The 10960-nt window shown below is 38.1% G+C and overlaps 1 protein-coding gene across 1 annotated transcript; it reads left to right on the forward strand.

Moving 5' to 3' along the window:
• On the forward strand, window positions 1-9113 carry LOC110957063 (tetraspanin-8-like). Its single transcript, XM_022202896.2, has 9 exons — window positions 1-239; window positions 782-847; window positions 1296-1409; window positions 1560-1634; window positions 1780-1878; window positions 4819-4905; window positions 6858-6917; window positions 7028-7111; window positions 7755-9113. The coding sequence occupies exons 1-9, from the start codon at window positions 159-161 to the stop codon at window positions 7857-7859; spliced, it is 771 nt and encodes a 256-aa protein (XP_022058588.1). The 5' UTR covers window positions 1-158; the 3' UTR covers window positions 7860-9113.
• The last annotated feature ends 1847 nt before the right edge of the window (window positions 9114-10960 follow it).

The following is a 10960-nucleotide window of genomic DNA, read 5'->3' on the forward strand; positions in this document are numbered from 1 at the left end:
GCCCCTGAACGCAGCACAGCCCCCTACATCCAGCACATCACAGTGACGTCCTGTGCGGATGCAGGAGACAGATGCCCTCACTGCTACAGCTCCAGGTCCTCAGCCTTAATATTCTCTCTATGTGAAAAGGGCGTTTTGAAAGCCTGGCGAGCAGCAGCATGCAGCGGAGCGCGGTGGTCGTGGTGGCGGATAAAACGAGCCTGAAAAGGCCGTTTATCTTTGCAAATGCTGTCCATATGGTAGGTGCATTTCTCATGAATGCAGCTTAAGCCCCCCCGAGGCCTGTTTGATTGTCTTTGTAGGGGCTGTTTTCTGTGATGAAATGTTGCTGCAGCTCATCATTGTGGGTCGCGATGGAGTTTATTTGTTACTGCAGCGAGGCATCTCCATCAGTGTTGTGTTGCAACGCCTGCAGAACGTTTTTACATTGGTTTTATACACAAATGTGTAAAGAAATAGGGGAAATTATGTTGGTTGATTGCATAAAAGATGCAGCAGTGACGGTTATAATTGCATCCTTTTTATTTTTCCTCATATGACCCTGTATTCCCTAAAATAATTCATAAAAATATTCATAAAAAGCTCATAATGCTGTATTTTTTTGTTTAGTGCAGGCCTTCCTTTGTTTTGTCTAATCCTGATCTCCTCCCACTGCCTTCCTCTGCTCCTTTAAGAAGTGAAATTCAAAACATGTCCAAGCTGCAAAATCCAACTCAGAGACACTTTATTCTGCAGCTTTAAACACTTTCTGTTCTCTAACAAATGTGTTTCCTCTCTGAAGGCGCTGTGCTTCTTCATGTTGACGATGACAGTGGCGTGGCACAGGGACCTCCTCCAAACTGGCAAAGTAAGACTGACTTCTGCTTCTTTTTTAGTCCCAGCAGGAGAAAAAAATAACTCCTCTCTTGTCCCGGCTTCAAAAAGGAGATGATTATTAATGCATGAGCCTCCTTCCATCAATACCGGCTGAACGCAGCACCTTTTTAAAAATGTGTCCTTTTCTTTCCCCCTCCTCTGGATGAACTGCTGGCTCGTATTTTGAAAGTGTTTGCTTGTTGAAGCATCCCTGAGCCAGACAGTGAGTTATCTTCACGCAGTTCTGTGGCCGACCGTGACCTATGACCTCTTTTGTAGCCACGCTGTTTTTGCAATGCATCCTTGACAAACGAAATGAGATTGATTCTAAGTGTAAGTGAATATCGCAGGTCGGGTGACTTTTTCTTCCTGCATGTATCCTTTGATTCTAGCCTGTTTTGTTACAATAAACTAGCATAATGTGTGATTTCCCTCTGCAGATGGTGTCCCATGCTTCTGTAGTGATAATGTACATCATAGAGATCGGCTGCCTGCTGCTCTCGGTGCTCGGTGTGTTTGGAGCCTGCCAAGGAAAGAGATGGTGTTTGATTCTGGTAAAAACAAAAAAAAACACCAACTTATGCATTTTTTTTGACTGTATGTGTTATTGTATCTCTGTCAAACGATTTTCTTTTTCCGTGTGTGTAAACTATACGTGCTTTATAGTGCAAAATTCTGTTTCCTGTGTGTGTGTGTGTGTGCAGTATGCAGCTGGGATGGCAGCAGCCAGTCAAACAATAATTGTTAGAACAGCACTAAGTTACCAAGATATTTATGAGGTACGGTACACAGTTTGAACAGCAATTTGGATTTTATTTTCACAACATTTCATTTATTCTTTAGAGTGCTAAACTAAAGCTTATAAAAAGCTGTGGCATGTGTGCGTTTACATAGAAAAGATTTCAATGTGAGTTCTCCCCTCAGAAACGTGTGGTGCGTGAGGAAACCAAGCTGCTGTCCATGATGCCGCTCAGCACAACAAGCAAAGCCAACAGGACGCTGCTGTACAGCATTCAGGAAGAGGTGAGCGGCATTATTTAGTATTTTTAGCTTGTTGCCGTTGTGCCAAGTTTTGAATGCAGTCATTTTAACTCTTTGACACGCGTTGTGGTTCAGGAGACACCCATTTTCTGTTGGATTTGGGCCCCTTTTGACCCACCTTGTGCATCAGAGGGTTAAAAAAATGTGTCAAAAGCACACTGAACATAGAGGTACACTTACAAGAATTGACATCTCAAGATATTGTCTAATAATTCGGCTTTTAAAAAATGATTCAAACCTGAGTGTACCCGGTAGCTCTTTTACTGTTTTAGAGTCCTCACACATGTACAATTAATACTAACTGTAGAGTCTGACCCTCTGAGGCCAGCAAGCCACTTCTACCCCAATGTATCCAAGACTCTGATTGTGTTCAATAAAAAGTTAATTAGGATAGTTGTTCAACCACATTTCCCATAATGCTCAAGACAAGGAAATAGGAAGTATGCTGTACCACGCATTGAGTTATTTAATGTGGCTGAAGCCTTTATCTTGAGCTTTATTGTTTTAGTCTGTGACTATGGCCACATGAACATGGGCGTTACTTCAAATCTAGCCTTTTCTATATGTTGTGGCCTTTTGTCTACGTGCAGAAACACTTTTAGGTCACTACAAACTGAGCTTTATCTGGAAATATCTTCACCCTTCTACTGTAGGATGAAACTGTTCTGAAACTCTTTATGCAATGGCAGGTGTGACCAAAATAGTGCCTATATTAACCTTGCAAACAGGACAGTAGAGGTGTAATTGATGACAGACGCTGCAAATGCAGGAACATCAGTATTTTTAACCGTATAACGCATAATATATGCTCTTTTATTTTTTCTCCAGTTCATTATAGTGAATGTTTTTCTATCAGTATCGCTTCATAATTGTTGCATCATGATGTCCTTTGGTTTTGGCGGCAGTCATTGGTCAGCTACAGTCAGTGCTACAATTTCAGACAATCGCAACTTGGTTCAGTGGGGGGGAATTCCAAAAAACAGGGCTTCAAAACTCTGGGAGTATTTTAAATGAACACAGAACCAAAAGGTGATTTATAAACTGCGCACAGAAAACACACAGAGGGAACTTCTGTTTGCTCTCTGTGCTCACATATATTGTATTGTAATACAACTAAATCCCCAATAAGGTTGTTCTCATTCAGGTATTTTCTGTTTCTGTGTTAAGACAAAAAAGTTAGCATGAAATGGTACCTGGAAAGCCACCCATTGAGACTACATGTTAGCGAGCAGTCATGTCCAAACTGCTGCAGCCTCAGTTACATTTAATGCCAATCACCTCCCAACTCCCTATTCGCAAGCTAAAGACAATGGTTGTGCTGTGAAATCATCTGTATTTTTACAGGATTGCTACCACCAAAGTCAGAGAACGGTTACAAAAATCAAGACATATGTAGTTTGTCCACAGTGCAGTTTGTTCAATCCATAGACCAAGGCCTTCTTTTCATTTTTTTGTTATGTTCAAGTTTCCAGTTTAACTCTACAGTGCGACATTTTTACTTTTTAAACTTCTGTGTACATGTTGTTGCTTTTTGGGGGGAATTTTATGTTGTATGGCAGCCATAGACTTGTTAATTCCCTACGAAGCATCCAGACCCCTCAGGTCATCAGGAACAGGCTTACTGTGTTCCCAGAACCAAAACCAAACAAAGTGAAGCAGCATGCAGTCTATGGAACAAACGTCCTGAATACCTGAGGTCTGCTAAAACCATCCCCTCATTTAAATCAGGCCTGGAAACATCATTATTTACTACAGCTTCCTCAAATGAATCATCTTTGTTCTTTAATTATTAAAATCATGTTTTATTTCTATGATTTTAATGTCTATTTCAATGCAAGTCTTTAATTTTTGCGCCTTAATATCTTGCATTTATTTTGTGATTTTAATTTCAGTATTCCTTTCCAAATGTATTTCTCTGTCTCTGTAAAGTACCTTGACTTGTCTTGTGGATGAATAGTGCTATACAACTAAAAACTTTCCTTGCCTAATGCACAGTTACTCTTCCACTACATTGTGAAGCAGTTGTTAGATTCAAACCACACGGAATATTCCCCTCATTCTCAGTGTGCCACAGTTAGTAGCCTCTTTGAGCTTGTAGCATTAGCTTTTATTCAGGCTTCTGATTGACCAGCATGGTTGTAGGGTTAAGGTTATACCGCTGTTTGTTGCTTTAACATGCTCTTGACTGATCTTCAGTCATATTTTCACAGTGGACAGGGATCACTTGAGTAGGAAAATTCCCCATTTTCAAACATGGCCTGTGTATTTTTGGACTGGGCCTTTTATTTGGAATCATCTCTTAGCAGCAGAGATTGTATATGAGGGTGTTTTAAAAGAATAAAGATGCATACTTGCCGCATTTCATGCTAATGGCTTCACATATCATACACCTTATCTCTGGTATCAAGAAGACCCAGCCCATATGAGAGTATCCCTGCTAGCAAACAGCTTCCACCATCTTGTTCAGGACTTGTACAGTGTGATGAACTTTGCGGTTAGATCTGCTGGCACATTCAGTCTTTAGGTTTCTAGAGTGTTCTGGCAGCTTTCAGTGTAACCCTGAAGCATGGAAGCCAACATCTTTCTGCCTCATGTCGCTAAAACAGCTTAAAATACCCCAAAGTGAATGTTCTTTTCATGCAGTAACCCCTCAAACACACACACACAGCATTCAGAAAGTATCAAACAAGACTGAAGCCACACCTGCAGTATATAAAGGTTTAAGGGCGTCACCTGATCAGTAGGTGTGTGTTCTCTTAAAGAAACATCTTCCAGCTGTGGGGGAATCATTCTACATACAAATCCATGCTGAATAATCCAGATTTTAAACTGAAATGTGAGGATTAATAGGCAGTAAAGGCTGCATTTGAGATTTACTGTTTATTTGACGTGCTTTTTTTTAAATGTGTTTGTCTCCTCCAGTTTGAATGCTGTGGCCTTATTGAAGGATACAAAGACTGGGGTTCTTCCATCCCTCCCTCCTGTAACTGTCAGTATCCAGGAAAATGTGTAAGCGTCTCATTTTATATGTAGTATAGGCGGTGAAGTTCCCACATCAGGATTGCTGGTTTTATAGCCACACTTTGTCTTTGTAGAATAGGACTAAAAATGCTTTGATCACTGATTTTATCGCTGAAGCAATAAAAGACTGGAAATCACAGGTTCCAGAAAAGGTTGCTTGGATCAGGTCAACTTTAGTGCATTTTTAAAATGCAAGTTCCAGGTACATAATGTGAATCTGAGCTTATTTTCACTCAAAAGTGAGATTCGTGGTAAAGGTCTACTATTTTACCTTTGCAAAAACGTGAAAGCAGCACAAAAAAGACAAAAAAATGCCACAAAATGAGGCAGTCGGTGTCGTAAATAGTGAGAATATGTGTGTCTGAATGGCTGATCAGTGAGATGTTTGTTATTTTGAATGGCACAAAGCTCTCAGACTGAGGAAGAACAGGAGAAAAAAACACCGGCTCCATGTGTCTTTATTGTCCCACTGCCTGCTGTAGTATAGAAATGGAACATATAGACAGAATAGACAGGCAGGTAGACCATTACAACAACCAAATCAATATAAAACGAGCTATCGTGTTACATGATGATATAAACAAAATAAAGATGAAGGTAGTGCCAAGTAGATACTGTCACAGTATTACAGCCAAAAACTACCAAGAAATGTATGAGGAATCAATGAAAACCAGCACATGTAGTCTAGATTCTACTTGAGGTTCGTCTGCATTGGTTTCATTCGATTCCGTTTTTCTGGGTGGCAGCAGTGGTTCACTTCTTCCATCATTTTGTTCAAGATAACAGATCAGTCTGTACAAAAACGCCACCTAGTGACCAATCAGTTCTCTTTCTGTTGATTTTGCTTAGCTCAGCGCACAGAAAGTGACGCTTTCTAGTGTTCAAAACCGTTTTCTTTCCCCTGATGATCACAAATATGAGAGAAAAATTCTCATGTAAAGGGAATTTCAGTGTTTCTTGCTTTATTTTATTTCATTTCAAGCTATTTCAATGCAGTTTTATTGTTCTATAGTCTATTTATCAGTTTGAATTATGTTTTTATGTTTGCTCTCAAATTGCTCCCAAGACTGTTGTGACACCGCTACCTGAAATAATAAAAGTAAAACTGGTTATATGCCACAAGAACATCTAAGCAGCACATTTTATGGAATATACAATTACAATAACAGTCAAATCTACTATTTTTTTTGCCAGCTTCCCTTCCTGACTTTTACTGCAGCAGCTGTTATTTTAAGCCTCTATTATTATTATATTTTTAATTCCTCATATGGGTTTAGGATTATAGTTTAATCTCCATGTTAGAAATATTCAGCTCATCTCTGACTGATTATCTCATGCCAATATAGTGGCTTTTTTGTTCAAGATTCAAAACCAGCATCATGTGACTGCTTTGTTAGGTTTAACAAAGCCTGATAACAAAAAATATCCTGGATTTGTTGAACTGACTTTATAGTAAAGACGTCTACATACAGCACAGGGCAGGATCTATGCTGTTTACCAGAGTGCTGCAGTAGAGATGGAACAAACTTCAGGTACGTCTAAAAATAGTTTTCCACCTGCGAAACAAGTGGACTGAAATGTAATCTGGCTTCATCTGAGAGCCGTGACAGTCTGGTATTCCTGTCAACAATACATATACAGTACGAAAACAAAGAATGAAAAGCTGTAAGTCAGTAAGCTGAACTGTGAAGTCAGTTTACAGTGTCTAACAGATGTGTACAGTGTAGCTTCACATCACAGAGGGGAATATGTTGTCATAACTGATTGGTGAAGGGAAAACTCGGGAATAAAAGACCTGGAATGTAACATAAACAGGCATATTTTTAATTGTTACTTGAATTTGTCCCTGTATTCATATTGAGTTTCCCTCCAGGCGTAAATAAAGTTATTGTATTGTATTATATTCGTCATATTATGTGATGATTTTGTCTCTTCCACAGATCCGGCTAAGAGGCAGCGCTACACTCGGAGCACCGAAGAACCAATATGTTTATCAAGAGGTGAGAATCTTAATAAAGAGACTTATTGATACAATAAACTTTTGATTTTCCCATGAAGTATGTTCTTTAGTGTAAACCTTTATCTTCTGTATCTCGTGTGTTTTTCACAGCCCTGTCTACCAATTTATGTTTCTGAACTGAAGCTTGCGTTCTCACTGGCGATGGGTATACAGTTTGGAAGTGGAGTGTTTTGGGTATGTGCTTTTTTTAAAAGTACAATATCAACATTTGGCCACATGTTCTCCTTTTCATCACAACCTAATGCCGCTGTTATGCTTCTGTCCCTGCTCCTCTGTTCTGTTCTGTAACCAGACTGAACAAAAAGTCCCTTTTTGTGCATTTTTATGTTTCTAACTTTAACACCTGGTTGTTCTCCCATTGAGAATTGATTCAGGTGTGGTTGCTTTATTCTACAGAACTTAAATCAGCTTTTTCTCAATGTTTCAATGATGCATTTATTCAGAGATGCTCATCAGCTGTTTCAGTGTGGCTTTTTTAGGAAGTAGAGGCTTATTATAACTTTAATTTAGGGCTTTGAAGACTAGATTTTTATTTCTGGCATGATGCGTGCACACATTTGTAAAGAAGGCAAGAAAGATGGAAGATTTTGTTACTGATCAAGTGGCAAGTTAATAAAATAGAAGCATTTTACAGACAATTAAAATAATTGACAAAGAACGTGAATTGCCCTAATGGAGTCCTAACTGGAGTTTTGAAAATATGACAAAAAGTGTAATTTGAGCACTAATTCCACCATGATAGCTTGATTATTTTGAAGAAACTCAAATGAGCATAATGAAACATTGGTCTTAATGTAGCCTCTGCTTCCGTTTCCAGGTTGTTTTACTCATTATGAGCATCAAGCTGATGGGTCAGATCAAGAGGAAACAGGAGTTCATGGCTCTCCTCCAGTCCAACAGATACGTCCCCGGTGCTTTCTAGTCACCTCGTACGTTTTAATATCCACTTCAAGCAGAACTTGTTTGAATTTGCACATGATGCTGTAAACCATAACCTGGCTACTTTTGTGCTATAGCAATATATGTTATGATTTTCTACATGTTAATGCATGTAACCGATGTCTAAAAGTAATCTACATGCATAGATCGATTTGAAATTACTCTGTTTTGCCTTACTGCTGTAAAAAAAAAAAAAAAAGCAATTTAATGAAGTTAACCGATCTTTAATAATCATTTTCAAAGGGTTTAGTCACATTTAAAGTTGTGTTTATAATGAATGTCCTGCCAAAGCATTTGTTTTTTTTAGTTTTATTGTAGTGTTTTGTTATTTACAGTAAAAATCATCTCCATTTCCAGCACAACTAAAGACTTATCTTAATAAAGTTATATTTAATTCATGTAAAACTTGCAAACGCACTCACAAAAAATGCATTTCTTTTTTCCTCATTTGATTTTGTTCTAATTTAGCACATCATCTGGACTAAACAAACATATTTAAATATTAGTACCTCTCTTAAGCACACAAATTTTCTGCATTAGAGCAACAAATAATCTTTTAAATAATAATAATATTAATAACCTTTATGTAGCACCTTTTCTTAAACAGTGTTTACAAAGTGATTCAATTATAATAATGTTATTCAGCAATGTATTTTCTTGGGTACATTTATCAGGAAGGGGAATGAGGCTCATCTCTCATTAGGACACCAGAATGTCTTGATGCCTTGTTATGCAGATTGTATATTTCATTCTTTCTTGAAGCACATGTAGCGAGCAAATCCGTCCACTAGAGGGAGAGCAGATTGTGTTTAGCTGCACATTCTGTAGACATGCGGTGAGAATCCTCAGTTCTTTTGACTTCATGGTTTGTGGAATCGTTGGCGAGGCCGCTGCAGAAGGTCGTGAGAGGCTCTTGTAGGAAAATGCTGATGCCACTCTCACCGAAGAAGCCTTTTTTACGCCACACCACTTCGAATATGACTTGCTGCATGAGCTGCCCGCAGTTCAAATGTCTCCTTGACGTCTGTACGGTCAAACGAATTTCATCCGAAAACAGCAGATCCAGTGTCTACCTGTGCACTTTAACCATTAATGCCTACTATACAGTATGTTCTCATGAGGTGTTTGGTGTTTTCATTTCCGTCATACACTGTTTTTGTTTATGTATTTATTAATTTATGGGATGAACTTCTGTAATATTTTGTAAATAGCAGGAATAAAGATGTGATTCTTCTTTTCTTGTCTTCACTTTAATTTGAAGTTGTGTTCTTTGGCGTAGGAACTTCCTGTCATGTCATTCACAAGTCATGATCCCTGTGTCAGTTATCAAAACACAACCCGCCACCATTTTTGGAAGATTTTCCCGGTGTTTAATTTTTAGAACAAGTTCAGTAGCACCACTGTGAACAGACATATTGCCACATGGTTTGGTGTGAAGTTTTTCTTATCTCATTCTGGCCTAGGGATGCGGAGAACTACACTTATTATAATTCAAGTTTCGTCCAAGTGTCTCACATCCATAGATCCCTGTGTGTTGGTTCTAGACTTAAAGCTGTGGAATTGTTACAGTATTTCCTGTAGAGACGTCTTTTCAAATGGAAATGTAGGAAAATAGCCTTGAGCTTAAGAGGTTGATAGCAAGTAAACGTTTGCACAGAAGTTTACACTCTTTTGTTGCTACAGGCACAAAAAAAGAGGAACAAAAATTGATGGTTTAAATGAATGATTATCAAAATAAATACATTTAATATTCATGCAGCTGCCCATTTGACATTGTCCATTGATTTCTAACACTTGCTCTCTTTAAAGTCCCTCTTTAAATTCCCTGCTTTGCCAGCGTTTACTGTAATGCACAAATTACAAATTCCTCATGTGAAAACCTACTTGGCAATAAAACAGATTTTGATTTTCTGATTTCTGCTAACAACACAGAAATCTGAAACAAGACAAGAAATAGTTTTTTGTAAGGGGTCAAAAGGACAAGAGTCACTGGTTTAAACTTTAACAGTGCTGTGAAGGTAAAGAGATATTTTAATGAGAGCTTATTTGAACCTAAAATTGAAATTTATCTATTGGCTAAACGGCGTTTAAAAGATAAAAAGAAAATCCCCCCTAAAATGGAGTTGAGCAGAAATATCAAACAACTACTTTCTAAATACTCCAAAAATAGCATAAGAATCTTAAAACTGCAGTTTCTGTCCACTCCTACAAGCAAGTTTAACATATTTTTCTCACATTACTGTCAAAATTCCACAAGACATTTTTATATCATTTTATATAATACTCTTCAATAGTTTGGGGTCAAAGAAAAGCATTTTTTTTCAGTGACGATAACATTAAATTAATCAGAAATGCAGTGTAGACATTGTTAATGTGCTAAATGACTATTCTAGCTGGAAATGGACGATTTTTAATGTAATATCTCCATAGGGGTACAGAGGAACATTTCCAGCAACCATCACTCCTGTGTTCTAATGCTACGTTGTGTTAGCTAATGCTGTTGAAAGGCTCATTGATGATTAGAAAACCCTTGTGCAATTATGTTAGCACATGGATAAAAGTGTGACTTTTATGGAAAGCATGAGATTGCCCGGGTGACTGTAGTGTATGTAGGACTTTCATTCACAGGTTCTAAGTTTATAAAAGCTGTTTGTTCCAATAACTTGGAAACCTCAAGTTACTTCTGCCAACCTCATGTTTAGCATTACACATCATTTCCTTTACAGGCAGTGGATATTTTATCATTTAAATCCTCTTGATAATGTCACATTTAGTCAAATGCTTGTCACGAATGTCTCCACAAACCCAGGAACAAGCATCGATATCGACATTTTGAGCAATATATGCTACTTTCAGTATGTCTTCCGTTCATTTTTGCAGTAGATAAATGAATCAGAGGAGGCCACGATGCAGCAAAGGTGAAAGAAGAATATTTGTGTTTATTTTTGCCTTCATTCGCTGCGTCGTCCCTGTGCTCACTAATACAGAAGTTGAACACCAACATGTAGCAGTGATGGCCTATTAGATGTGAAAGTAATAAAACTGTAAAAATGTCATTGCAAAAGTTGGAAAAATGTAGAAAAT

This window comes from Acanthochromis polyacanthus, chromosome 1 (assembly GCF_021347895.1).
Source record: "Acanthochromis polyacanthus isolate Apoly-LR-REF ecotype Palm Island chromosome 1, KAUST_Apoly_ChrSc, whole genome shotgun sequence".
NCBI classification, from domain to species: domain Eukaryota; kingdom Metazoa; phylum Chordata; class Actinopteri; family Pomacentridae; genus Acanthochromis; species Acanthochromis polyacanthus.